Source organism: Ambystoma mexicanum, chromosome 2p, assembly GCF_040938575.1.
Source record: "Ambystoma mexicanum isolate Mex_15411 chromosome 2p, UKY_AmexF1_1, whole genome shotgun sequence".
Taxonomy (NCBI): Eukaryota; Metazoa; Chordata; class Amphibia; order Caudata; family Ambystomatidae; genus Ambystoma; species Ambystoma mexicanum.
This window is the reverse complement of record NC_090923.1, coordinates 666,892,319-666,920,042: the sequence shown is the minus strand read 5'-3', so window position 1 is coordinate 666,920,042 and position 27,724 is coordinate 666,892,319. Positions and strand designations below refer to the sequence as shown.

At 46.2% G+C, this 27,724-nt stretch overlaps 1 protein-coding gene across 2 annotated transcripts in view; it reads left to right on the top strand.

The window, feature by feature from the left end:
• The window catches only part of PLEKHG2 (pleckstrin homology and RhoGEF domain containing G2), a 718,440-nt gene extending 691,938 nt beyond the window's left edge, over window positions 1-26,502 (top strand). For both annotated transcript variants that reach the window (XM_069644246.1, XM_069644245.1), the window contains one exon: window positions 14,434-26,502. In XM_069644246.1, coding sequence (XP_069500347.1) covers window positions 14,434-19,931 — 5,498 coding nt within the window. In that variant the 3' untranslated portion in view covers window positions 19,932-26,502. The remainder of the gene's footprint in view (window positions 1-14,433) is intronic.
• Window positions 26,503-27,724: the final 1,222 nt, after the last annotated feature.

The window sequence follows — 27,724 nt, the reverse complement described above, 5'->3', positions numbered from 1 at the left end:
TTGCAAGGATGGAGGCATCGCCTCTTGGGGTCTCAGTTCCCGGTTGAAGTAAAAACCGACCACCAGAACTTGAAGCATCTTCAACACGTAGAAACCCAGACCAGAACAGCCGACTGGCTCGTTGGGCCTATTTCTTTTCTCCCTACAACATCATCTTTAAGGTAATCCCTGGGGTGACCAATTTCATGGCAGATGCTGTGTCACGGAAACCTGGGACCGTTTTACCCCAATTCCAGTCTGAGAACATATTCGCCAAGGCCATCTTTTTGTTTTTTGTGTCAGATTTTCTCTAGGATTTGGATCTGGAGTCCCAGTCTAATATAGAATCCTGTAGGTCTTGGTCCATGAATTCATTCTCACGCAAGAAGGGGACATGTTTTTTCATGGCCAAAAGGTGTTGATTCCAACTTTGGCACTGATTAAGACCATCTTACATGTGTCATGATTCAGTCTTGGCAGGGACACTGAGGGATCAAGACCACTTCTGATATTATCCTGCGCCACTTGTGCACTTTTGGTGGCCGGGTCTCACTAAGGATATCTGAGAATACATCTCTTCCTTTACAATGTGTCTCCAGTCCAAGGTTCCTCAAAACATCCTTTGAGTCAATTGATTCATCCTATCTTGACATCTCGTCCATGGCGGAAGAGCCCTATGGATATCATTCTCGATCAACCTCCCTCCAATAGCCCTACGGCCGTAATGGTGACTGTTGATTCCTTCTCCAAGCTGGCTCACTGTGGCCTTGGTGCATGTTCCATACGCTTCTCAAATGTGTCATCTTTTTTTGCATTCTGTTTTTTCCCTGTCATGGTCTTCTCAATTCCATAATCTCAAATTGAGGGGCACAGTACACATCTAGGTACTGGTCTATCGTCTGCAATACGTTGGGGATTCACAAAGCCTTCAGTTCCAGATTCCATCTGCAAACCAGTGGGCAGACCGAGAGACTTAACCAGACTCTAGAGAGTTATTTGTGGTGGTTTGTTTCGGCTGCTCAAGACAGTTGGACCAACCTTTTACCCTTCACAGAATTCGCTAACAACAACTCTCCACAGTCTGCACTGGGGGTCAGTCCCTTTCGGTGCACTTCTGGATATGATCCCTCCTGCTTTCCTTCAGTGGTTCCGTCTTTGACTCGGTTTCCAGCAGTTGATGCCTTGATGTCTGACACCCAAGAGGGGCATACAGCGGCACTTGCTGCTCTTGCCGCCTTGTGTCTTTGTACTAAGCATTATGCGTCTCAAATGTACAAATGAACCGGTCCTTTTGCCAGGGGACATGGTATGGCTAGCCTCTCAATTTCTTTCTCGTCACTTGGTTCCCTTGAAGCGCTCACCTACATATTTCGGTTCCTTCAGGGTCTTGGCAACTAGGGGACCTGTCGCCTATAAGTTGTGTCGTCTCCCTCTTGGACCGCATTCACCCAGTATTTCATGTGTCATAATTGAAACCACATGTGCCTGATCATTTCCAGTGGAACACTGTAACGCTCACCTGATTCCCGTAGAGGCGCCGGTCTTGACTGGGCGTATACCGTATCTGCAAAGGTGATGTGTAACACACGGCTGGCTCTTTGGGCTGGACCTCTGTGCACTGTATGTCTGACTTGAAGGGTAAGATGTCTGCAGATAGAAAATATGGGATTAAGGAACTGGGTTATTGAAGGTCTCTCTCTTCTTCCCTTTCTCTTCTCCTGTAGAACCCCAAAGGTTAACGCTCTCACCTTAGGTAAGTGAACGCCGTGCTCTCCATCTGCCTCGGGGCAGGGTGCTGTAACCAGTTTCTTCACTGGATAAGGGGAGCAGGCCTCTTGACTTCAGAGGACTGCTGTCCGTCGTTTACTGCACGAACGGTAAGTTTCGAGTAATTCTAATGTCTTTAAAGTCTTTAGTAATGATGTTTCTTGTTTTGCAGGGTTCCGGCGATGGCGGATGACGGGCTGAAGTGAGTTGAAGATGGAGCCCGTGTGATGAATAGAAGCGCCTGGAAGCACGTAAGTAAGCGCTTGTTGCCTGCTTCACGATGCGCTCTAACTGTCTTTTTATTTTGCAGGTACAAGTTCGGAGCGGCTGCAGGGTGCCGGAATACCCACTGGGTTAGATGTGGAAAGGAGTAATGGCACGTGAGTATTAAAGTTCCCCAATGTCTTTAAACGCACCTTGTTTTGTCTTTCAGATGTGGGATGCAGCGCCGAAGGCCTCCGGAGTGTGCGAAGAGTTGGTAAGCTTTTGTCTTTCAGATGCCGGAATGCAGCGCGAGGCGTTGGTGACAGCCAATGGACCAGGTAAGTGAAGAGCTGTCACTGAAGACCGTAATGCTAACCTGTTCTTTCTTGTCTTTATAGGTGTTGCTGAAGACTGGATTCAGGATGGTAAGCCTTTTTCCTTAGGCCCAGGATCAGATGCAGAAGACACGATGAGCGTTCTGCTGCAGAGGATGCAGAATAACGCAAAGCAAGATTCATCCATCGGGTGTGGTTTAAATAGCCTCATGTAGTGCTTAGGTGTCTCCTTCCACAGCCACGCCTAGGTAAGAAAAGAGTTCCTGCTTTCCAGAAGAGTTCCAGTGTTCTGAATCTAGGGAGTGGCTCCTGCCCCACCCAACAGGAAAAGTAGTTCCAAACAGAAGAGGATCAGAGGCTCAACTGGCAGGCAAGTAAGCAGCATGGTCTGCTGCAGGTAAGTCCACCCAAGCATTATGAGCCCGGCGCTTCCAGCGCTGGGACTGGGCATATTTATGAGCCTGGTGCCACTGGCGCCAGGACTGGGTCCAAAAGGTCCCAATTGGGACTGGTTGGCACTCGGAACCTGGGTTATGGATCTGCTTCCAAGGGAGTTGGGAAAACCCTGACCTTTTGGAAGCAGAGATCATGACAAACACAAGACGTCTGCCCCCTCTGGCGGATGCTGCTTCAGGATTGGAATACGAAAGTATCCAGCATTTGTGACTCTCGCTACCTTTGAGGCAGACTGGTAAATTGGAAGGGGTACAGACCATTGGATCGTAGTTGGGAGGCTACTGCTCATGTCCACGCCCGAGACTGGTGGGTCACTTTCACAGGTTGCATCCCTGGAACCCAGTCCTTCCCCTCCTGTAGGGGGGCATACTGTCATGTCTCATCACAGGAGATGGTCTGTGTGGCACCAGTGGAAACTACTTCCTTGTGGCTTTCTGTCTTCCGTTGTGGATTTTACCGCCATGTTTTTTGGTCTTTGATGCAGCGGTCTAGTTTTTTCCATGCTGCAGCTGATGTCCCCATACGTTGGCTTCCGAACAAGGAACCCGAGACATTCTGCAGGGACACAGAAGCCGTTGTGTCGTTACTCTTAGCACAGATGCTTCTAGTAAGTTCTCATACTTCTCTAGCTCCTTGCTCTTTCTATTCCTCCTTCTGTGTTCTAATCCTATTTCTCTGTCTGACTCCCATGTACATTGGTTGTGTTATCTACGCCGCCCCTGCATTGTCTGCTGTCTTCATTGATTGATACTGCTTCACTCTGTCTCAGCTGCCTGGTCCCGGTCGCTGGCGCCTGTGGGATATTCAAATCTACTTGATCTTGCTTTGTCGGAGTCCATAGCCATCTGTCATTAGGGTTTCCTACCCCTGAGTGTTTCCCTGAGGCTATTCGCTTCTCTGTCCTCCATACTCAGAGGGCAAGTGGTTTTGGGGCGCTCCTTACTACCTTCTTCTGCGAACCAGCTGTTAATCCAGGTCAGTGTACTGTGAAGGCATCATGAAGAAGGACACAGAAAACCGATTCAAATCTTAAGATAAACACTTTTATTAACTTAAAATGTCAGGATGGAAAAAGGCCTACCTTTCCCTAATCTAAGGTGGAATCTCCCTACCTAAAGAAAACAAAGGAATGTCAGAGTCGAAGAGTTAAACTGAGGAATCTGTGTCCAAAACCAATACTTGCCCTCACAACTATCTCTATGCAATGTGTAGGGATATCCACACCAAACAAAAACAGTGTTTAACACAATCTTCTGCCCAAGTGTGAAGTAATTTTGTAACAGTCTCAAAATTACCCTCTGTGGACAAAAGGGAAAATAGTTTGAAACCGGACCCAGGGTTCCTTCCCCAGGTTTAAGGCAGTTCACAACAGAAACACTGGGGTTCCCTTCCCCAAGTTCAAAATAGTTCACAGTAGAGGCACTGGGGTTCCAAGTTCAAAACAATAGTTGACAGTAGAAGTAGGCTCAAAAAGACTCAATTTCTGGTGGTTTTCACCTTCTGGTGGTTGACCTGTATTCAATCCAGTTTTTGGAGAAAAGAGCCATCTGCTTTAATTTAATTCAGTACAATGTCCAAATAGGTTTGTATATTTTATAAGGGTGAGCAATAAAGTTTTCTTCTTGTTTCCACCATTGAAATGTCTGCTTCACAGATTGGAACCTTTCAGGACTGCCCCTTTCCTTTTCTCAAGGTGCACAGTCCCTTTAATACTTTGTGATTGTTAATTCACTGACCGTTCAAATGGACTCTTTCGAGAACGCGTTCCGTTTCTTTCAGACCCACGTGACCACTTTGCTACACTGTATACTTGCACAATCACAGGTTCCTTCACAGCGCTAGAGGTCAGTTTCACACCAGGTTTCCTGACTTCTAAAACTCACCAGCTTCCTCTGCAGGCCTCTCGCATATCGCGCTGGACTCGCTTCAGCTTGGTTGCCTCCAGGGTTTCCTTTCTGCCCCTGAGACACTGCCGCGCTCTCGCAGCACTATGTGGGAATGAGCACTCTGCTGCTTTGTTAGAAAGACAGCCCCTCAGCATTCTGCCTTCTCTTGCCTTGCAGTTATGCAAGAGAACTCCTGTTCTCATGCCATCCCAGTTCGGACCGCCAGCGTCTGCAGTCCCTGGTACTCCGACCCTTGTCACACGCCAGTTCTGCATCCATCGGCTCACAGCAGTGTCTTGCCTTTCTCTCCCTCCTCCCTGTGCTCTTTTGGCTTCCCACCTTTTATACACCTGTGGTGTGTGAATGTGCCGCAGGTGTGAGTCCTCTGTCAATTGCTTGACTATAGTTAGCCTTATTAGTGAGGCAAGCCTGACCTTTGTAGTGGTATTCCTCGAAGGCTCTCTTCCTCATCTCAGTACCAGAGTGGTGTGGTTGTATGTCGGTGTGTATGACTCCTAGTCATCTCTTCCTCGTCCCAGTACTAGAATGACATGACTGAGACAAAATAAGGGAAGCTTGTTTACAATAACTCATAAAGGTTGAAGAATGATTGGGTGACATTTTTATTAGGAAAAGGGGGATACAATGTCTTGCCCAAGTATCACCCAGTCCCAGTCCCCAAGGACTCTCCAGCCAGGTGATCCCCCCCTCGCTTGTCCACCCCAGGGGTAGGCATCCAAAATCAATGGCCTTTCCCTGGCCACCTGCACAGAGAATCCAAGGGGAATAGGAGTGAGACTACCCTCAGGTTTCTCACAGTACCCAGGCTTGCATGACAGGAACTCTTGGAGCGAAATAGAACAAAAGGTCGAGTGTGCATAGGGTGGGCGAGGAACAATCAAAAGGAATTATGAAGAGCAAAGTGACTTTGGGGTAACACAAAATGATACCAAAGAGAGGAGAGCAGCGGCAAGGCCATGAATACACCAAGACAATGCAGTGAAAACAAAACTAAAGATGAGCTGGAAAAGGAAGCCAGTGAAGTGTGGCTAAAGAATGGGCCATATGGGAGCAAGGAGGTAGTATGTAAACTTCCCAAATAGCTGCATTATAAACAGATTTAAGAGCAAGAGCCCTGAGCAGACAACGGGACGAGAAGAGAGGAACATTAGTCCAGGCGAGAGAACTCGGAAGACACAACAAGAGCAGACTTGTATGGTAGTATTTACTTTGAGGAAATACATGCAATTTGGTGGTGTAGTAAAAATGGAGGCATTTTGTCTTACCACCCAAAAAATTGGTGGTAACAGAATTGCTAGAATTGTTAGTCTGCACTCCCAAAGTTGTAATGAGCCCCATTACATTGAGAGTTCTTGACAACTCAAGGAACTAGCCAAAATATTAGTAGTGATCCACTGGAATTCCATAATTGTATGCCCACAATTATAAAAATCTCATCAGCTCAAGATAAGTTCCTTACCATCAGGTTTAGAGCAAGCATTGGCCACCTACACTGATGCTGTTCGTTCTTACACAGTGGAAAGTGAGTGTCATTTAGCTGGGTAACTGAAACACCTGTTATTTACAATGCAATGAAGATAGCCTATCAATGTTGAAACCTGGCCTGGTTGAGGGAAAGTACAAAAGAAAACGCTGCAATTGAACAACTATATTATTAAGACCCCTACCATGGGCCCACGTGTATAAACCGGCCCACCCTGTAGTGAAAATCTGTCTAGACCAATGCATGTCATTGATAACATGAGCTGTGTAGATGGGGCTTGCTAGTGACCAGCTTATTGTTTATATGCTCGACTGTGGAAGAGAAGTGCTACCACACTACTACTCACATTATACAGTTTATGGGTTTTGTACGAGTATTACCATATGCAGTAATAGTCTCCTTCCAGGAATACCACTCATATGATAAAAATGGATGCATATTTTTAGAAAACCAATGCATACAGTATCTTAAAATCCATTTCCTTTTATTTTTACGTTTTTGTAAACGGTTTCCTGTCTCACTCTGCTAGTGGGAGATTTTCTGTTCAAGGTGTTTAGGGCATGCCTTTGTGTAGGGCCTGCTGAGTGATGCACGTGGCTTTGAAAGTGACCTGTCATCCGACTGGGAGCCAGGGGGGAGGATGTGGAGGGTGTGGGTGATGTGCTCTCTGGGGCTGAGGGTGCAGATGGGGTCTAGCTGTGGAGTTCTGGAATCTTTGGAGCTTTTTGAGCTTGTAGATAGGGGCGCACAGGTAGAGCGGGGTTGGCATAGTCTAGTCAGGAGAGGACAATGGACGTGGTTGCAGTCACTCTGTGGAGGTAGGAGAGACAAGGGAGGTTGCGCCTGAGTATGCAGAGGTATAAGTATCAGGATTATGGTACAGTGTTAATGTTGAGTGATAGTCATGTCAGTGTCCATCGTGTAGGCCAGGTTTTTGACTGTGGTAGATGCAGCGGGGAGGAGAGACCTAGGGAGGGAGGACATGGGGTGGGCTGCGGGAAGAGGGCTGTCTTTCTGCAGATCATGATCTGTTTTTCTGGGGTTGAGCAGGGGGTGGTACACATTAACCCAATGATCTATGTCAGTAAGGCAGGATGCAAGGACTGGGTGCGGGTGGAGATTGACTTGGTGATTCTAAAGATGTGTGGGTCGTCTGCGTAATTGTTGCAGGTGAGGTTGTGTAAGGGGATAAGTGTTGGGAGAGGGCTCATGTAGAGGTTGAAAAGGAGGTAGCAAGCCCCTTTGGGGGACACTGTTACTCATGGGGCAGGTAGACATAGTGAAAGGAGAGTGGTGGGCGATTTTGGTGTCTGTTGGCAAGGAATGAGGCGAACCACCGTAGTGTTGTGTCCCTAATGCCAAGGGAGTAAAGTCTGTCAATGAGGATTCTGTGGTTGATGGTGTCCGCCAAAAGGTCAAGGAGTAAGAGTGCAGTACAGCCCTCTGTGTCTGCAGTGTTTTTGAGGTCATCCCATATGGATAATAGGGATGATTGCTTTACGTGAAGGGGTCTGAAGCCAGTCTGGGCATGGTCTAGGAGGTGGCTGGCCTCCGTACAAAGTACTGAGCTGGGAGTAGTCTGTGTGGTCATTGAGTTTGACTAGGAGCTGTAGTGGCAAAAGCCTGCTGAGCTATCCATATTTGCATATTAGGGCCTTAGATGGCTGCATTAACAGCTAAAACTAATAGCTTATTCAAAGTATGTGCTAAATGCTGAAACAGATCTTTATAGATGAATTTAGTAACGTGTTGTGATAGTAGCGCCTACATTAATAGGCACATTGAATGTGTAGGCCTCAAAGGAAAGGAAGGTTGCATTGTGCATAGATAGGCAGTGCAGAGGCCCGAGTTTAGTAGCTAAATGAGACCTGTATTTGAGTGCTTAAAGCATTATAGTGCTTGGATAGCCAGGCTTTGTAGTCAAGGCACTATGACACTAGCTGGTGAAGCACAGGGCCGGTAAAGCTTGCTCACTAGGGGTTAATTGTGATGCATATTATTTCAGCTCCTCTTTTCGCTGCAGTGACTGTGCATGCTTGGTAAACAAAGCCTCTTTCGCATGAGAAGGAAGGGTATGACCTTGTACGCACTGATGAGAACATTCCTGCGCTTTCGCAGATGCGCTCCAAGGGAGGGAGGAAAGGAGAGTCTTGGAGAGTTAGCAAGTTGGGATTTTCCATCAGTGGACATGTTTTTGCACTAAAAGTGCTGGAACAGTGCGTCACGTTGACTGACAGCACGAGGTTACAAAATGCACATGCACCCATGACTCAGGGGGAGATTCATCCACGGACTGCTATGGAGCAGCATCTGCCAGGAGCATGATAGCCCAGGTGGCACCTTGTGGTGCTGTCATCCACAGAGCTGGCTGAGGGCAGCAGTTGTAGCTGACTGGGATCTTGCAGCGCTATTAATAACTTGCAAGGGACGTAAGACTGTCTCTAATGAACTTTGTGATTTTCTCTAACTTGTCTATCCAAATTGCTGCTATAGTACTATTTTGTTATATTATACTTTATGTCTAATAAATGCTAAATTTATGCTGAAGGTGTGCTTTCTGTAGCATGAGTTCATTGCTTGGCACGAGCGGACCTGTAAGTGGGTGAAATTGGGTAATTTATGCTAACAAGGGCAGATCCCTGGGGAGAAATACCCATTTTCAATACAGAAGCAAGTGTTAGAAATCCGTTTGCAGGTCGGAGGGGGTCCAGTGAGGATTTTTCAGGAGGGGTTTGACGTGAGATGTTTTGAAGGCTGCCAGGAAGATACCTGAGGTGAAGGAAGAGTTAAGGGTGGATCTTGCGTTGCTATCTGCACCGGATGAGATTAACTTTTCTTTGAGGAGGGAGGGAAGGCATGGGCCACTCAGGAATCCAGATGGACGGTGGGAGAGAAAGAAGAGAAGACAGAAGGGGGCGGGTTGGTTAGCGGGTTCATTTGGGGGCGCAAGTAGAGGGTGTGGAAGTACTGGCAGATTTGTGTGGATGGTGTAGGTGCTTTCTAGCGCCCTGTTGTAAAATTGGTTGGAGATGGCATTGCAGAAAGATTTTGAGATGTGTGTGGAGGGAGAAGTGCAGGGGGGCATGATTTCAGTGATAATTTTGTGGAGCTCCTTGCGTTTGTTACAGGTGTTAGAGATTCTGTTTTTGTAAAGGATTTCCTGGCCTTATGGATTTTGGCTTTATAGATATATTGATGGGCGTAGTATGTATAATTTTTGGGCTGGTTTGGTTGGCCCACCATCTACTTTTGAGGGAGTGATTATGTGTTTTGAGAGATTTGAGGAGGAGTACGAGTGGGGTGAGCCACCTTGGGAAGGGGCCTTGTCTGGAGTGGGTAGATGCCATGAGTCGAAGTGGCCAATGGGAGGAGAGCAGGGAGTCGGCCAGGTCTGGGGTTATTTTTACCTTATTTCAAAGCGGGACATGTGTTGATGGTCCAGCCATTCACAGAGGAAGGGAGGGTGACGGGAGAGAGAATATGATGGCTGCGTGGTCCATCCAGAAGAGCGGTCATGAGGGGGGGGGAGCATGTAGATGAGGATGGGAGAGCTGAAGATCGCATCAGGAGTGTGTCCTGCTGTGTGTGTGGCACCTGCTAACTGCTGAGTGAAGTTGATGGCTTCCAGGTTGTCGAAGAGTGGTCATGTCATGCGGTTGTCAGGGGCATCAAACTATATGTTGAGGTCTCCTAGTAGGGTGAGGGAGGGGTGGGAGACCAGGTTGGCCACTAGGGAGTTGCTTAGGGCATCAGTGAAGTATCTGTTGTAGCTGGGTGGCTAGTAAATGAGCAGGAAGCTGTGGATGAGCGAGGGGTTGATGATATGCGATTTCACAGTCTGTGCTGCATGCCTGTGGCTCTGAGTGTGAGATAGATGAGTGAGGTTTGTAGAGGATGGTAATTCTGCCTGCTTTGCTAGCTCTGTTGTGAGTGATCTGTGTGTATTCAGGGGGAAAGCCTTGTGTGCGATGGGTCAGAAGTCGCTGGAGAACCAGCTTTCTTTGATGAACAGGAGGTCTGTGTTTTCAGAGGTGATCAAATCAAATATGTTGATTGTTTTTGGTGACAGATCTGGCTGTGAGGGTCCAGGGGTTTGGGTTGAGACAGTGGTTGAGCCTTCATGGGGTAGGAGGGCAGAGGGTTTAATGCATAAGTGGGAGGGGTGGTGTTGGAAAGAGTGTTTAGTGATGTGGGGGTTTTGGGCAAAGTCAGGTATGGTGGGGGGAGGAGGGGAAATGTATGAAGGGGTTTCAGGTGGGGTCCCAGAGGTGGGTGGATGTTCCAGAGGGGTGCCAGGCATTGAACAGAGTGATTGAGAGAGGTAGGTGGAGTTGAAACAAGAGGGTTGGATTTTGGTTTGGGGTGTCATTGCTGAATACCCTGGCAATAAAAAGAGACTTCACTGAATTGGGGAGAGGGAGGTGGAGGAATCGCCTGGGTAAAGGGTGTGTGTAGGGGTGAAGGATGCAAGTAAGGAGAGGCGTGTAGAGATGGTATGGGTGTTGTGTATTCTGTGTTTGGAAGTATGCTTGGGTGCCTGTGGTGTGTGTGAGAGGGTTGGCGGGTAAGCCAAGGAGGATGTGTTGGCAAGAGATGCTCGGGCAACACTTAGGGATGGGAAGGCTTAGGTGGAGATGAGATGTGTTTGGTAGTGTTCCCCCAGATGGCGATGTGGGGGTGTTGAAAAGGAGTGAGTGGGTGTTTGGGGTGGGGTGGAGTTTTTTTTCCAGAGGGTTGGATATGTGAGGACTGGTGGAGGAGGTGAGGAGGAGGGTTGGCTGGTCTTCTGGTGCACTAGAGTGCCCCTCAGGTCTGTGAGTTATTTGACATGATAGGGGTGGGTAGGGGGTTGGGAAGGAGAGGATTGGAGGAGTGCATTTCTCCAGAGGGTAGGGACTGTGAGGACAATGGGTGGATGGGAGAAAGGTTGGATAATCTTCTGGTGCCCTAGAGTGCCCCTCCGGTCTGTGAGTTAGTCAGTATAATATATTCAAATGTTCAGCTAGCAGCAATACAGGGCTAGAGTCAGATATTCAGCTAGATGCAATACAGGGTTACACCCAAATATTTAGCTAGCAGCATTATATGGTTACACTTCCGATTTCACCTAGATGCAATACAGAGCTACACTCAGTATTTCAGCTGGTATTTATGCAGAGCTACACTGGAATATTTAGCTAGCAGCAATAGAGGGTTACACTCAATATTTCACCTAGATTCAATACAGGCTATATTTGATATATGCAGATATATGCAGTATATTTTATACTCTGGAGTGAGAGGATTACACACTGGGAGGGGCTAGATTGAATGGTTAGAAATTCATTGATTGGAAATAGTGAAGGGTTTACACAGTCGCAGTTGGGTCTGCCTCATAGGTGCAGTATAGGTTAGAGTTTGGATTTCAGCAGAGACTTGTAGTATATTAACATATAGACAGAGAGAGTCCTAGAGGCTGTGAAATGCAGGCATGGACAGAGCAAATCAGTATGAAGCGTATGGTCACACGAAATCTAATTGCTTGCACACACAGTGGCATGAATGTATACAGGATTTATAGTCTTAAAAAATATCTCTGCAGGTAAATACATGACACTCACATTGGTGCTTCGGGGTGTTGGAGAGGCCCTGTTTGGGCTTGCATGGGCCAACAGGGCAAACGGGGAACTGGAGCTGCCCAAAGTGAGCGGCCCTTTTCCAGGAGGCCCGGGTACGGCTGCCCTGGGAGGGCCTTTGAAAGGGACCCTTCTGGTCACGACCAATAATGTGTACAAGGCGGGCATAAGGAGAGGCAGGAGACTGCTGGTTTGGAAAGGGATAGGATGTAGGAAGAGGGTCAGGAAAACCTGGAGGAACGAAAATGCACAGAGAACCAGTCACCTACCCAGAGGGAGAGACCTCGGCTGGCTGAAGCTGGATACCCCAACCGGCTGAGATTTATTTTTAATCCTTCATGCCGCTCATCCTTTTCATTCATTTGGAAATCCGTATTCCAAAAGTGTGCCATTTGTTCATATATTTTATCATTTATAATGTCCAAAATGTAATACAATATTAAACATCGTTTAGCCTAACCTAGCCTTTAACATTGCACAAATGCCTTCTCTAGTCTTATATGTTTTCAATTTGGCGCTCTTTCTAATGCTGAGTAGTACAGGTAAGCAGTTCTAGCATGTTTATGTACACTCATGCTCTTTAAGGCAGTCAAAATCCCTCCACAGATTGTAACGTCACATACAATATGTTCACCACCCCATTAGGCCTCCCTTGACATCACAAGTGTCTTCACCAGACATTTGATACCCCTCCCAAGAATCAGTTTATCAATCGTTAGGACTATAGCATGTGAAAGGTAAAATGTATAAAGAACCAGCTACTAAAGCGAAAGGCTGACATACTTTTCAAGATCAGTGGTCAAATTGGTTAAATCACAGGGATTGCAAAGCAGACCACAAGGTTTGCAAGCCTCCACATAGAGGTAGTTCAGATTTATTTTATTATTTTTTATTCTGATTTGTGCATTGCCACATGCGAAAGTGGGCACTTCAGGTTGTGGGATGAGGAATGAAAGGGGACGGAGGGTTTAGGGAGTAAAGGCATAAGAGGCGGGATGAAAAAAGAAGAGAAAGAATACAGATCTAGCTACGCAGTGTTGATGCGATGGCTTTCCAGATGCAAGTTACAAAGCCAAGCACGCACACAAATTGAGAACATGCCATTGGCTCACGTGTAAGTCTTTCTCAAAGATAGTGTGGCTGTAAACAAATTGTTACAAGAAGAATTGTTTGAGGAGTTCCGATTTCAAAGGCTACTGAGTCTTTCAAAGTTTTGTTCTTAGGTTTTACAGGTAGATTACTCCTTTAAAAAGGGTCCTTTTATTGAATACCAGTCTCAACCAATTCTTGATTTTCTTTTTTTCTTTTTTCTTTTGTGGTGGGTTTGCAGAAGCCTTTTGGTTGTTGATGACCAAAAGGGCTGTCTCAGGTTGTCAGTAAAGTATGAGATTTGTTAGTCTTGATGGGCCTTTGCCCCAAACGTTTTGTTGGGTTTACGGATAAGTTGAAGCTCAACCCCATCTCAACTGAGAGGCAGTGTAAAGGCTTCACAGCTGGTGGAATATGGTTCTAGCTGTTTAACCGGAAGATGAATCTTACTGCCCTGTCTTGTACGGGTTAAATTTGTTGACTCTGATTCTTTGGAAGACCAAGGTAAAGGCCATTGCACTAATCTAGAGTTGCTTAAAACAGGGTTTTCATCAACTCCATTTCTTTTGTGCAATTTCTAATAACAGGACACATTTTTTAATAGGTGCAACTTGAAATAAGCATTTTTAGTGCTTTTGCCTGATGAATAAAGGGCATGTTTCAAATTGGACACCATCAGCCTCATTACAAGTGTGCCGGTCAAGAAATAATGCTGGAAAAAATGCTGGTAATTCCAGCTTTGGCATTTTTTCCAGACCGGCACAGTTTGTTTGCCAGTGGGGGCCATGATCTCCTGGCAAGCCTGACCTTCTGGTAGATCAGGTCCCTACCAGCAAATAAATGCCTGAATCACCGGCTCTGCTATTACCGGTGACAGTGATTCAGGCAATCCCATCCCATAGAGTGCTATGGGACTCCATGAGAATGGGAATTTACCGGCTCTCTGCCGGCTGTTATATCTCGGTAATACCAGGATATCGAGTGGCAGAGACGGCAAGTGCAGTGTGTCGGTATCCCGCTGGTAATACCGGCAAACTCATAATGAGGGCCAATGTCTTTGACTTTGCTATTCATTGCTGAGAGTGTACATAAGGCGCTTGACCAGATAATAATGATATGATATGGGATGGGAGGAAGTACTCCTCCTCACGCCCATCACCATGCATAAATGTTAAGCAGCGTTGGACCGACTACCAGTTTTCGAATTCGAGAAAACATCTCACTGTACTCAGAAATGCACTACTACCGAAACCTACCTTATAATCATTTTTAGCAAAACCTATTTGCTTGAAAAAAAATACAATTGTGTGTGTGTGTGTATCTATTTTACTCTGCCTTATTTTATCAATCCATAATAAAACTCTGTTTAATGGTTCGACAAAGCCCATATAGTACGTCTGGTTCCATGTGATCCTGGTCTACCGAGAAGGTCCTAAAATGTGATACTTAAGAATTAACTCCTTGACATTTTCATCTGTATTTGACTGAACCAGTTGATTTTTCAAACGTTATTTGGAGGGGCAGCAAATGTATTGTCAGCTTAAGACTGTTAATAGATTTGAAGGCTCCCTTTGACTGTGTGTTTTCTTTTTCTCCAGTTGAACCACAGATCTACGGCCATGTACTCATCCGTGAAACACTGCTGCATCTAAACTGCACCCAGGAGAACAGCTCTCTCATTTCTGCTGCAAAGGATAATGCCAGTGACCTGGAGAGTAGTGACCAGGTGCCACTCCCTGTATGTGATCCAACCGCGACAGTAGATCAAACGGGAAACCCTGCGCCGCTGACGCCAGATCCAGGCGAGACTTTCGAAGTCGCTTTTTGCTCTGTGCCAGCGGAGGACACCCATTTTGTTTCACCCTTCCCTGAAACACTGCCTGTGCAGGTAGAACAGAATTCACCAATGATACCAGAACCACGGCCTGGAGAAGGCGCTGACTGCATGCAGAATTTAAGCAAGGAATCTGTCTCGCCATTTCCATTAGATTTCCCTTTGGGGCCCGACGGCAACTCTACCGTGCGCCCAGACACGTCCTGTAATGATCAAGAGCCAGGAGAATTAGTACCGGAAACTGAATGCCTAGGTATACCCAGGATGCCTTCCCAGAGGTTTGGCCATGTTTTGGGGACACAGGAATTCATGCCCCACATTGTACTCCCGGAAATGGCTGGTATTAACCCTGCAAACATAACTAGCATTCTAAAGCCGCTAGACTCGGCATCCAATATTGGGCCGCACGAGCCAACTGAGATTGCCCAGCCTCATCCGGACAGTGTTATGGAGCCAGTTAAATTACTTCCTCAAATGGGATCTCTGGAAAACTCTGAGATACCCTCAACGGGATTGAGGATACTCTCGTGTTCTATGCAAACAGAAAATGTCAACGAAATTTTCACAGAGAACCTCCTTGATTTGGTGAATCGTTCCACGATGCTTCCTTTACCTTCCAATTCTGATAAGGACATTAGTGCATTACCAGAGAGTATGGTAGAAGGCCATCCAGTGTTTTCAGGTTGGGAGCCAAATGAGGCGAAGCGTGAGCAAAGTTCAAGAGACAGTTTTGACTCTCCAAATGCTTTTGATCATATGGCGCTCACTGAGGGTGATGCCACAGGAGCACTAGGTGATGTTGTGCAGGCCATAGCTGCATCCGGGCAATGGGCATCTTTCACATCTGTCTGCCAAGGAGAAGGATCGCTGTCACCTTTTCCTATGTATGAAGATGAGCAACATCCTATAAACGGAGAACAATTCATTTCTGAAACTAGTTTAGTAACCAAATCCACTCAAGCGGAGACACCATCATGTGCATCGGGGGTTACTGTGCCTGCTAACTCCTTTCCGCAAGGATCAACGATCACTGTACCTGTTGCATCGTTCTCCCCAACATCAGATGTTACTGTGCCTTCTAATGTATCTTCTCCTGCATCAGAGGTTATAGTGTCCGCTTATTCTTTGTCACCCACATCAGCAATTACAGTGATTGGGAATATGGTGCCTCCCTCGTCAGAAGTTACTGTGCTTCCTAATTCATTGTCTACAGAATCGGTGGTTACTGTGCCTCTTAAATCATTGTCTTCGGCATTAGTGGGTATTGTGCCTTTTAAATCATGCATTTCGACATCAGCAGACGCTGTTCCTTCCACTGCTTTGTCTCCAGCATCAGTGGGCTCTGTGATTGCTAATTCATTGCCTCCAGCATCCGTGGCCACAGTGACTGCTAATATATTGGCTCCAGAAACCGTGGCCACAGTGACTGCTAATATATTGGCTCTATCACCAGCAGGCACTGTGATTGCTAATCTATTGCCTGCAGCAGCAGTGGACACTACTCCTGTTAACTCATTGTGTCCAGCATCATTGGCTATTGTGCCTTGTCATTCATGCTTTCCGACATCAGCAGACGATGCTCCTCCTAATTCGTTGCCTCCAGCATCAGTTGGTACTGGGACTGTAAATTCCTTCTATCCAGCATCAGATGGCAGTGTGCCTGATAACGCATTTCCTCTGGCATCAGTGGGCAGTGTGCCTGCTAATTCAGTGTCTCCAGCATCAGCAGTCGCTGTGAATGGTAATTCAGTGTCTCCAGCATCAGCAGTCGCTGTGAATGGTAATTCAGTGTCTCCAGCATCTGCAGTCACTGTGAATGGTAATTCAGTGTCTCCAGCATCAGCAGTCTCTGTGAATGGTAATTCAGTGTCTCCAGCAGCAGCAGTCACTGTGAATTCAGTGTTCCCAGCATCAGCAGTCACTGTGAATGGTAATTCTCCGTCTCCAGCATCAGTGGGCACTGTGATTGCTAACTCATGGTCTCCAGCATCAGTGAGCATTGTGGCTGATGAGGTAATACCACCAGCATTCATTTTGAATATGGAGTTAGACAAGCTGTCACTGATTTCTGATATGATTCCTGCCGCCTTCACACTGCCCTCCGAAATGGAGAAGAATATTCATTGTTCGCCATTGAGTCCTATAAACCCTGGCAAAGTCACAGGGAACACACATTCAAAAGGGGAGTCTGAATCACCTGCCACTGTTTACCCAAGTGACTGTCCCACCAGTGTCCGGGATGATTCCCTCAATGAACACACGCAGGAAAAGTCTTCATTCTCTCCTGTGTCATCAGAAATCCAGGCACCAGAGTCAGATCATCTGAGCTTGAATGGCCAAAGATTGGGTCAGCCAATTCCATTTGTACCCCAAAATGGCAACTTGCAGACCTTAAAGCACACCCATACAGAGGACCTCACTTCCACCATCCTTACTGATGGGAAGGTGTTTCCGCCCAAGCAAACTTCTGCACCCAAGGACAATTCTGCAACCCCAGAAACCACAAGCTTTGAAAAGCCATCCATTGCCCCCGTGTATAAGAACAAGCCATTGCTAAATTCCAGGACTTTGGATGCTTCCCAGCAAGAACACTCCCCAGGATCTTTTAGTCCTAATTTAAGGGTGCAGTCCCCCTCCTCTGTACAAAGAAAGCTTTCCAGTTCTGCTGCCTTGTCCAAGTACCTAACTTCTTCGTGCGTTGGTCAAAGCCTTCCCCAAAAGAATGTGCTGGCAAAATCTAAAAGCTGTGACACCGGTGAGTTGTTACTTCCCTCTCAGCAACATATATCATTACCAACGTCACCTCCTTCCGCTCGAAGGGGGTACAGATCACCATCTCCTGTTACACTAAATGCATTTAGCAAACCAAAGTCTCCTGTTCAAGGTGGAGCTAAAGTAAAACGCTCTGCTTCCCTTTCCCTCACTCACGCCAAAGAACCTTCTTTTCAATCTAACCCATTTTTCTATTACCCTGGCAGCAGTTCAGGGCTATTGTCGTCAAAAGCTTCATCAATGACCAACCAAAAATTGTCAGTTGCATCAGGGAAAGTCCAACGGTCTTCCGATATTAGGCCTATGGACACAAGGCCTCCAAACCTGGTGACTTCTGACTTGAAGCAGTCGGTTCCGACACCATCAGAAATTAAGACCTCATACCAGAGAGGTTTGGACTTGAGGCCACTAAATCACGGGCTGCCAGATCTGCAGCAATCGGATACCAAGTCCTCTGGCCTGATGTCCGATTCAAGGCTGTCGGACCACCAGCTATCTGAGTTCATGCTGTTAAACACTGGCATGCCTGAACCAACGCTTTCAGACTCGAGATCGTCAGACCTACAGTCATATTCTAAGCCATTAAAACCAAAATCTTCAGACTTTAGTCCTTCAGATGTAAAGCCAACAATCCCATCAGACCTACCAGAACGACGACAGTCAGACTTAAGGCTCTCAGACCTGAGGCCGTCAAACACGCCATCACAGATGAAGCATTCTGACCCACTCCCACAAAAAAAAGAATCTGACCCAAACCTGCCAAACAAAATACCTCATGACACAATGCAGTCAAAGCCAATACACACCAATGCATCAGACCACAGATCACCAGACGTGAGGCAGTCACATCTGCAACCAACAGACCTGAGTTTGTTAGACCCAAGACAGTCTGGACCTAGGCTGATGGACCCAGTGCAGCCAGATCCCGGGCCATCAGAATCAAAGCTATACAATATGAAGCCCTCCTTACCAAGCTTATCAAAAATGAGGCCATCAAACACAATGCCATCAGACCAGAAGCAGTTTCTCGAGAGTCGATTAGACCAGAGGCAATTAAACTCAAAGTCCCAAGCACTGAGTTCATCAGGCCAAACACAATCAGACAGGGCTCCATCACACCCAACATGTTCTGCTTTAAGGCCTCCAGACAGAAGGCCTTCAAACCAGAGGCTGTCAGAACCACCATTTTCAGACCAGCATCTATCAGACCAAAGACAAATCCCCATGCCATCAGATTCAGGACCGTTGAACTCTAATCTTTCAGACACAATGCTTTCAGATTCAATGCTATCAGACCCAATGCCCTCAAACCTGAGGCAGTCAGATGTGAGACCTACAGATCCAATCACTTTAGACTTGAATCCATTGGACATGAGTCTTTCAAACCCGAGACACTTAGACTTGAAGTCGTTAGATCAGCCGGTCTGTCTTCCCTCTGGTTCAGCAGTTGTCATTGCTTTTTCACGCCCATCTACTGGTAGAACTTCCAGAATGCCATCCATTCCCCACCCCAGGAGGTCATCCCCTTCTTCTACTGTGTCTGAGCCCAATTCAAGGGTGCAATCCCCTTCTCCCATGTGCAGGAGAATATGTTCCCCTCCTCCAGACTTCAGTATTTCAAGAGGAAAGCCTCCCCGGGCTTCCTTTGTGGGCTCCAGGGTGTGTGCGTTCACGCCTCTGTGTATCAATTCCCCTGAGGTTTCTCCATCCTTGTCTGCCAGTTCTACTCCAACATGTAGAAGCCCATGCACTTCCATGCCAGTCTCACCACTGACATCCAGCACCCACACAGGGCCATCCAGTTTACAACAAAACAGGAGACCACGTAGCAGCCAACATCATTCAGCTGCTGTTCATGAAAGGAATGATAGCCCATTGCGTCCCAGCAGGCTGTCCCTGGGAACAAGAGACGATGAGGCTAGCCTTTGGGGCACCGTAGGATCGTTGGGTAGCCCACCCTGCCATAGTCCTGGCATCCAGTCACCAGTAAGAGGTGGAACCAGTAGTCTGAGCTCCCATGAGCTGACCTGTATACATTGGCCAGACGTCCGTGAACTTCGATCCAAGTATGTAAGCCCTGAAAATCATGAAGGTACACATCTACAGAAAAAAGCAGATGAAAGGTTTGTTATTTCCCCATCCACCGTCAAATACACAGAAGACCCGCTTGGTCGACCAGAAGAGAGGAAAGCATCTTTGGAAACCAGGGCTCTATGTGTACCAGTTCCAGAGACTCAACAGAATGTGTTGGTGGATGGAACACCTCTTCCACCTGACCCTGAGGACTGCTCGGAAACCCGGCACAAAGGCCTTCTGAAGGCAAGCTATTCAACCACAGTCAACATCCAGATTGGGGGCAGTGGCCGCATTGCCTCATTCAGCAATGCCCAAGTCAGCCTCATGCACCCTTTCCTGGCGACTTCAGAATCGCCAACTGTGAGGAGGGTGAACATCAATGGTGGCACATTGGACCCTTCTCAAAAGACCTGAGTTCCTCTCAACCACAGACATTTACCAATATCCATGGAAAACGGGGTATTCTTTGGTGTTGCCCGTTTCCCCCAGCACATTGCAGAACCTTGGCCAAGAACCTCCAGCAGATGGACTGGAAGCACTGGAGCAATGGGAACGCCAGGACTGCTAAATGCTCTAGAACAAAGAGTCAAAGAGTACGTCTCTTGGGAATCAACACGTCAGAATGTTTGAAGACCCAGGCTTCGGAAAGGAGGCCTGGAAAGAGACCGCATGGGCATCAAACTACCAAAGAACTTGCTCACAGGATGCAGAGCCCAAAACCAGCCCCTGGGTTGTAGAAAGATGATGTTAAGGATACCCCCACTCAAGTGAATGTAGTGCAAGCAATCTGCCAATGACACAATCTCTTCTTGCGTTATGTATGGTGGCACCTGTGGAATGTGACCTATTGCCCTTTCCCTAAACCCACCAGCACCCCCATCTGTAGGCTGCTTTTAGTTGCACTTCAACTTTCAGACTTAAACTTGGCAGCAAGCTCATCATAACTCCTTCACAAAAAGCGTGTGGGGTCCTACTTCGGAAATACTGGGTACCACAGACACTCCTCCAGGTTGGCGTACAAAGGTCACAGGTTGTGCTGCCTCTTGGTATGTCAGAACGTTTTGAGTGCCACTCACTAGGTCTGTTTGAAGGTCATGGCAACTAATTCAGAGAATATGATCTGAGCTCTAGGACGAGTCAAATGTTAACAAATGTTAGAATTTGACTTTTCCGAGCCAATCACGAAGCAGAGAATACTGTGTATTCCTTCTTCTGCAGGTTTGTATTCTGTAATTGCGCGGAGGGGGGGGGGGGTTCCAGGGTCCGATCACGGGGAGAAAGAGCCTCCACCAGCTGCAGTTGGGGGCGGGGGGTGGGTAGAAAGTGAAGCAACTGCGTTGCCAGCAGCGTGCCTCTAAGGCCCTCTGGGAAGGGAGTTGGCTGCTCTGGAGCCGGAGGTGACACAAGGTCCATGCTGTACACTGCTGTGAAGTACCAAAGGTCCCGGATATCCTTCAGCCACCCATTACTGAGATCAAAGAAAGGCCTCATAGGATCTGTACCATGCATGGCCTGTTCTTTACACATAGGCACTCTTCATTAGTTTGGAGGCACATTACTATGGTATGGCCAGTACATAACCAACGTCCATAATGTAAGTCCGTAGTGCTAGCAAAGCAATATTCGAGTACCTGAGCCAATCTGCTATCCTGGGCGACAGACACAATGCCAGTCCAAGCATATACTCTGAACCAGTTGTATGTTAAGTCAGCAGACTGTTCTGTTGAGACTTCCTTTCTACACCAGCAAATCTTAATTATGCTCAAGTGAGCATTACTGGTTGCTATCCAGGGTACTGAGACTTCCTGTTTCTCCTGATAATTGGTTGACATCGCCCTGTCGTTTACAATCCATCAGTCGGTCAACAAAACATCATAGCACTGCCCGATCGGGCACAGCCCACTGCTCTGTTCAGCACTTTAGTTTTGCTGCTCTGCTCTTCGTACATGGTAGCAGCTCTCCTATTTGAGTCTTTGTGGAAGTACAGTTGAGAACCTGGGAGGTAGTGGAGAGGTCCACTATCATACGATAACGACCTCGGTGGTCTTTGGCCCTTGTTTTGAACGTCCTCTTTCTCTAATTACTTTCTCTCTTGTTTAGCATTCAACAGTGTGGCTACTGTTTGTGTTTTTTTTTAATGTTCCATTTTGGTTTTAAACACTAAATTATTGTAGGTTCTCCAGGGTTGTGAACATGTGCTTCCAGCAGTGATGCCATAGTCTGCTTCTCTTGCTCTCGCTCTTACACTTCCCTTTTACTCTTTCATTCTGTCTCTGTAGCCACGAGTATCCGGGCTATGACATCACTTCCGGAACAAGACATTACCAGGCAGAGAAGCGAGAGCTGTCTCTATGTGCCTCTGAATATAAGATCCCAAAGTGTCATTTTAAAAGTACAGTCCGGCCTAAAGAACTGCTGAAACCCCATATTACAAAATGATAATCACCAAAAGGCAAAGTAGGGCACTCTAAATACATTTGGTTCCCCTCAGTGCAGCATAGTTTGATGTTGCATTTCAGAAATAAATGTACTGCAGACCTTACATTATGATCAGCTGTTATGGGTGATTGGAGTGTGCACTAGATTTAATCCCAGAAGTAAGAATATAGTCATTTCTCATTTTAGCAACCCATCCTCCACACTAAGTGAAATGGTCCCAGGTGCAGGGTCCTCTAGAGCCGCAAATCCCAGAAGCTTCCTGGCCTGCTCTCCACTTTGCTTAATTCTCTTTATGCCCATTTCGTTATTGGTGCCCATGGCCCCGTTTGCTCCCAAACTCTACTAGGCACTTTGGAGAACTAGTCACCAAAGCAATTTAAGGAAAGAAATGGGCCATCTTTTACATGGGGCTTGCACTTTCCATTCAAAATATATTTAAAGCAGACGGTTTCTTTCTGGTTCAAAATGTTGGGAATGGTGTGTAGTCTGTTATTAAAATCCGATCCAGGGGGCTGGAGGCCTTTGCCTGGATTCAGTGAGCGGGATGAGCAGGGGAGGTCGCGCACAGGTGATGCGTAACGTGGCATGTCACGTGACCATCCGGGTAAGCACGTTTCTGTTTCTGTAAAGACGCGACTTCCTGCTTGGCAGGGAAAGTCCAATGTCACTGTGATGGATCCAGCGAGGAGTTCTCACACAGTTAAAAATGTGCTTTGTTCTTCAAGTTTGGAAAGCTGATGGCTTTGAATCAGGCCTCGACGTGGTGATCTCACTTTTTCTAATGGGGTCATACGAGGTCAGGTTGGCCGATCCATCCTCCTATCCCACAAGAGTTCTGGCACTGAACAGGAAGTAGAAGCATCCTCTGATCTACAGGAGAGTGCTTTAATATCAATAATGTCCATCAGAGCGTGGGCTTCGAGGGACTTTAATGCACACTAGTGAGTTATAAGGAACAATGAAATGCTCGGATGTGGCATGTGCAGGTTTGCAGAAGGGCAAGGCAGTTTGTGTGCCGGGAATGATTGCCAAGTCCCGCTTACCTTACAGTGACTATTCACATTCCATGAAGGGCTTATGCTGCTGATCCCACGCGTGGCAAGAGAGGTGGCCCCAAAGGCATATATACTCCTGCAGGGATGTCTCTCAACTGTCCACATCTTTTAGGGCCGGTGGACACTTTCTGCAAAGGTCCTGCCAGCGAAGAGGCCACAGTGGTAGGGCAGGCCCTCCCTGCTAAAGGGGTATTGCTCAAATGGAAACAAAGCAGCCCCAGTGAAGATCTTGCCCGCCTGGGCACAATGTTTATGACGAGGTTAATCAAAGTGCACTATAAGAGCTTTTCTTTGTTCGGTATGCAAGCATTTCGCTGCGGTATTTTTCATTGCCGTTTTTATTTCGATAAAAACTTGTTTGTTTTATTTTTTTGGGGGGTGGTTAAAAAATTAAATATATGGTTGTGGGTGTAAGGGAATAAAAACAAAAAAAATTAAAGGCAGGCTTGTGGGGGTAACCCCCCCAAAAAAATAAATAAAAAAAGATGAGTTTTTCGAAAATAAAAAAGGCGATGAAAAAACCTGCGATGAAAAATACTGCAGTGAAATAACGTAGAACCCTTTGTTCTTGGCCTCCGCCATTTGGGAGAGTAGGAAAGCGTGCATTATAATTACAATAATTAAAGGCGTGCATTAAGATGTCCTGTGTGGGAGCTTAATGAGAGGGAGATCCCGAGAAAGGGTGAGAGAGCAAGTGAGACACAGAGTACGCAAGAGATCGTGAGGAAGAGTGAGAGCGAGTGAGACAGAAAGAGAACGAGCTAGTGAAGGAGAGAGAGAGCTAGATGAACCCAGAGACAAGAGAGAGTGTAAGGGAGAGAGCGAGTGAAATAGAGAAAAAGACACACAGGGCAAACGATAGCAAGGGAGCGGGCGATTGTAACACAGAAAAAGAATGACAGTATGCGTGAGACACAGAGAAAAAGCTAAAGGGAGCGAGCAAGTGAGACAGATATAGCGATAGCAAGGGAGTAAGCAACTGATGCACAGACGCAGTGAGTGAGAGACGGAGAGAATGCAATGGTAACTGTTGGTCTAGTTGAAGGTGAGATTGGATGTGAGAATTAGTATGATGAGAGAATGTGGAAATGGGAAGGGCCAGGAGGACAATACAGGGCATGGGGCATTGGTGAAATAAGTTAGTGAGATTTCTGATGGAGGTTGGGGCTTTCCAGTACGTGGGAAGGCTTTGCCATTGATCCCATAGATGGTGAATCTGTCTTCCAATCATCAAAAACAGACATGAATATCTGTATGTGTCAAATGCGTATTTTCTCTTTTTATTTCTTTGACGATTCTGCTCCTTACTTTCTGGTGCAGTAGTCTGAATGTGGGTACTGCACAGACAGCTTCAAGAGCCTAGGTTTTTTTTAATGAAAATGCATAAAGTAGGAATTTTAAGGCACACAGGCTAAGGAAAATAGAAGGAAGCTCTGAAGAAAGTCACAGCTCTTTAACCAGGTTTAAGCCCCCAAACAAAATGTGCACCAGTACGGAGTTACAGGGACAAATACCCAACAAGTCCCAGCTGGTAAATTGAAAAGCAGAGAGTGAACAAAGACAGTTGAGTGCAGGGAGAGCATCATAAAACAGAGAAGCAGAACACCAGATGTTATGGTGAGTAAGAGACACATGCCTTAGAGTCAATATGGGAAGAAACTAACCGGATTGGAGTAAGACCAAACACCGGCCCAGTTAGGTCCACTATTCGAGGTTGACTTACGGTGATGTTCCATTGGCTCAGGAAGGTTTTGACCCCACCAATCCCTTAATGTGAGATGTTATATATTCCAATGCTCCTCCAGCAGCAGGTACAAGAGAAAGTGCTGTGTATATCGCCCCAACGCGTGAAATGGCCTGGGCTGTGCTCCGTGACACCATAGATAAATGACTGGTCCTGCAGTGAAGGTCTAATTGTCTCCTTCCATACATGGGTCTTCCTCTATGTGAATGCCAGAAGGTGTTAGAACTCTCATTCTAGAAGCAGTCCTACCAAACCTTCTACTCCTATTGCCAGATGCTAATAGACACTCACCTTCTAGAATCCCACCTTGCATTCCCCCACCACTACTGCCGAAAGCTGATGGAACTCTCATCTTCTAGAAGCCCACCCGCCATGCCTCCCACTTCCTGAAGCTGATAGAACTCTCTTCTAGAAGCACTCCTAACATGCCTTCCATCCTACTGCCCGAAGCTGATGGAAGTTGCTTCTTCTATAAACCCACCATACATTCCTCCCACTGCGTGAAGCTGATAGAACCCTCATATTCTAGAAACACTCCTACCATGCCTTCCATCCTACTGCCTGCAGCTGGTGTAAGTCTTACCTTCTAGAAGCCCACCATGCAGGTCTCCCACTCCGACTGCGTGAAGCTGATAGAACTCTCATCTTCTAGAAATGTTCCCATCTTGTACAATATTTCACTGGTCCTATCATTGGAGCTGCTGTGTAGGGATCGGAGTTGGATTCATCCTGACAGAAGGATTTGTACAGATCAATATCCTTCTACCTATCCCCATGTTGCTGCCTCTTATACCTTCCTAACATTTATACAAATGTATAGACATAAAGACACTTGCATGGACTGAAACCATGAAACCGTCATGGTAGTAAGCTAGTCTCCATGTCTAGATTTTGGTGTAAGGGATATAGGATCTATGCTAAACTCTTGGTGAGAGCTGTCCAACCAGACAAGTGTGTGTTTTAAAAATGAAATATGGGACAGGATTTTCAGGGGATTCGGATTTCGGCAAGGTGAATGGAATACAAACTCTGCACTACGACAGCCAGTTGGCATCCTGTGATCATGTATACTGAACGACATTCAAAAGACTACCTTTGCATTCTTTGTCCCTGTTCTTCCAATTGCTATTGTCTTTCAAATACTTAAAAGGATGTCCAACGTGGTTTTGGGACAGTGGTTGTCGTGAGGCTAATTCAAGTGTTGGGCAGATGCAGAAAGATGTTGATGGGCAGGGTAAGTGTTTCCTCCCCATTCAGATTTCTTTTCAGGTACATGTTCTGCCCCAAATGAAAGATCCCCTCCACCACACAGGCAGTTTATGCCATTGATGTTTACACTTGTGTACGACTGCATTCCACATCGGTGCCAAGGCTCACTAATGTCAGGGCACAGGTTTTTTTTTTTTTTTTTAGTTGTTTTTTTAAATGATTATTTATATGGTAAGATCTGTCTGTTCCAGTATAGGGCCAGAGGGAAGTGTCCAATTTTATGTTCCTGTAAATAAATCCTACATGATAAGCAGCATCTTTGCTACCCACAACTTTATACAAATCTTTGTTCTTGAATGTACATATACTTTGTGAAAACTTTGTTTTATATTTTTCTTTGTATTCTGCTTTTTATTGTATTAAATTTAGGGCCTGATTCATGGAACGTTCTCCTATGGGATTGCGCCATTATAAAACACTTCCATGAATCAGGCCCTTAATGTTAATGATGCAATCAATAAATGAACTTTACTCTTTTCTTGACTGTCTTAATTTCTGGAGTGTTGCTTATGTGCTGCTTAAAATGACATAATATATTTATTCGTCCAAATTTAACGTAGCAGATAAACAAACATATCTACATAATAGAGCAAATCTGTGGTGTCTGCAATTGGGGTATAAATACCTCAAAAGATTTCTTAAAGGTTTTGAAATATACTTCAAAATAGTTACATTATCTCAGGACGGCCCACTGCTGACGTGTGCTCGGATACATTTTCGCACCTCCCCAAAGGTTTGGCAAAATACTCATCCTGGCGATGCACAATAAATGTACATTTTAAAACATGTTTTACTAAATAAGATCTTTTTAATGGTTTAAACCCTTGAAACCTAGAGGCCCTTTTACTCAGGGTAACATGTTGTACTATGGATGGGATGGAGAAAAGCTAAATCAAACTAAATAATAAGAACGACTCAGGAATTTGGCAAATAACTCTGTTTTATTAACAATTGTCTAAAACAGGGAGTATGACGGACATCAATGGAAGTTGCACAGCATGATCTTGAAGCATTTCATGAAAAAGAACACAGTTATAATAAAAGTTTGTCATACGTGATGACATACTAATTGGCAAACTAAGAAAACCTATGGTAGATGGTGGTTGGCTCAAGAGGAATGTCTATACTTTCTATATGGGATAGGATCGTAATTGGGTCTCCATAATCAGATGGACACTCATGCCCTCCTTTAGTGCAAGTCATAGTGCAAGTCATCTTCGTCAGTAATTAGAAACACAACACTTCATTGGCTCTTAAACTTTAAGGCTCTTCGTTATACAGCTTTCTACAATTGGTTGGCACTCTTGTCCCCTTCTGGAACATTTGATTCTCTAGCAGCACGTGAGCGGTTGCCCCAGCCGCTGGTGGGTGAGTTTGATTGCATCTCCTCACCCAATTAGCCTGCTATCTCATCACTCATGCCATCTGCCATTCACATTGTCTTTGAACTCGGCCTTGTAGTAGCTTCTCGCCTCTGGGAATATAAGGGAGTGTGAGCATTCGCTATCTTCAATCTGTTGCACCATGCCCATCGTCTATTTTCACCCTCCGCTCACATGATCAGAGACCATGAATATGCTCGTATTATGGCCTTTAATTGTCTTTAATAAATAAACTTGGCGCTCATGGTGTTCTCTCTTTGCAACTTATCAAGGGATGCCTCGGCTTCTCACGTTTTACTGTTCTTCGCAGCTGATAAC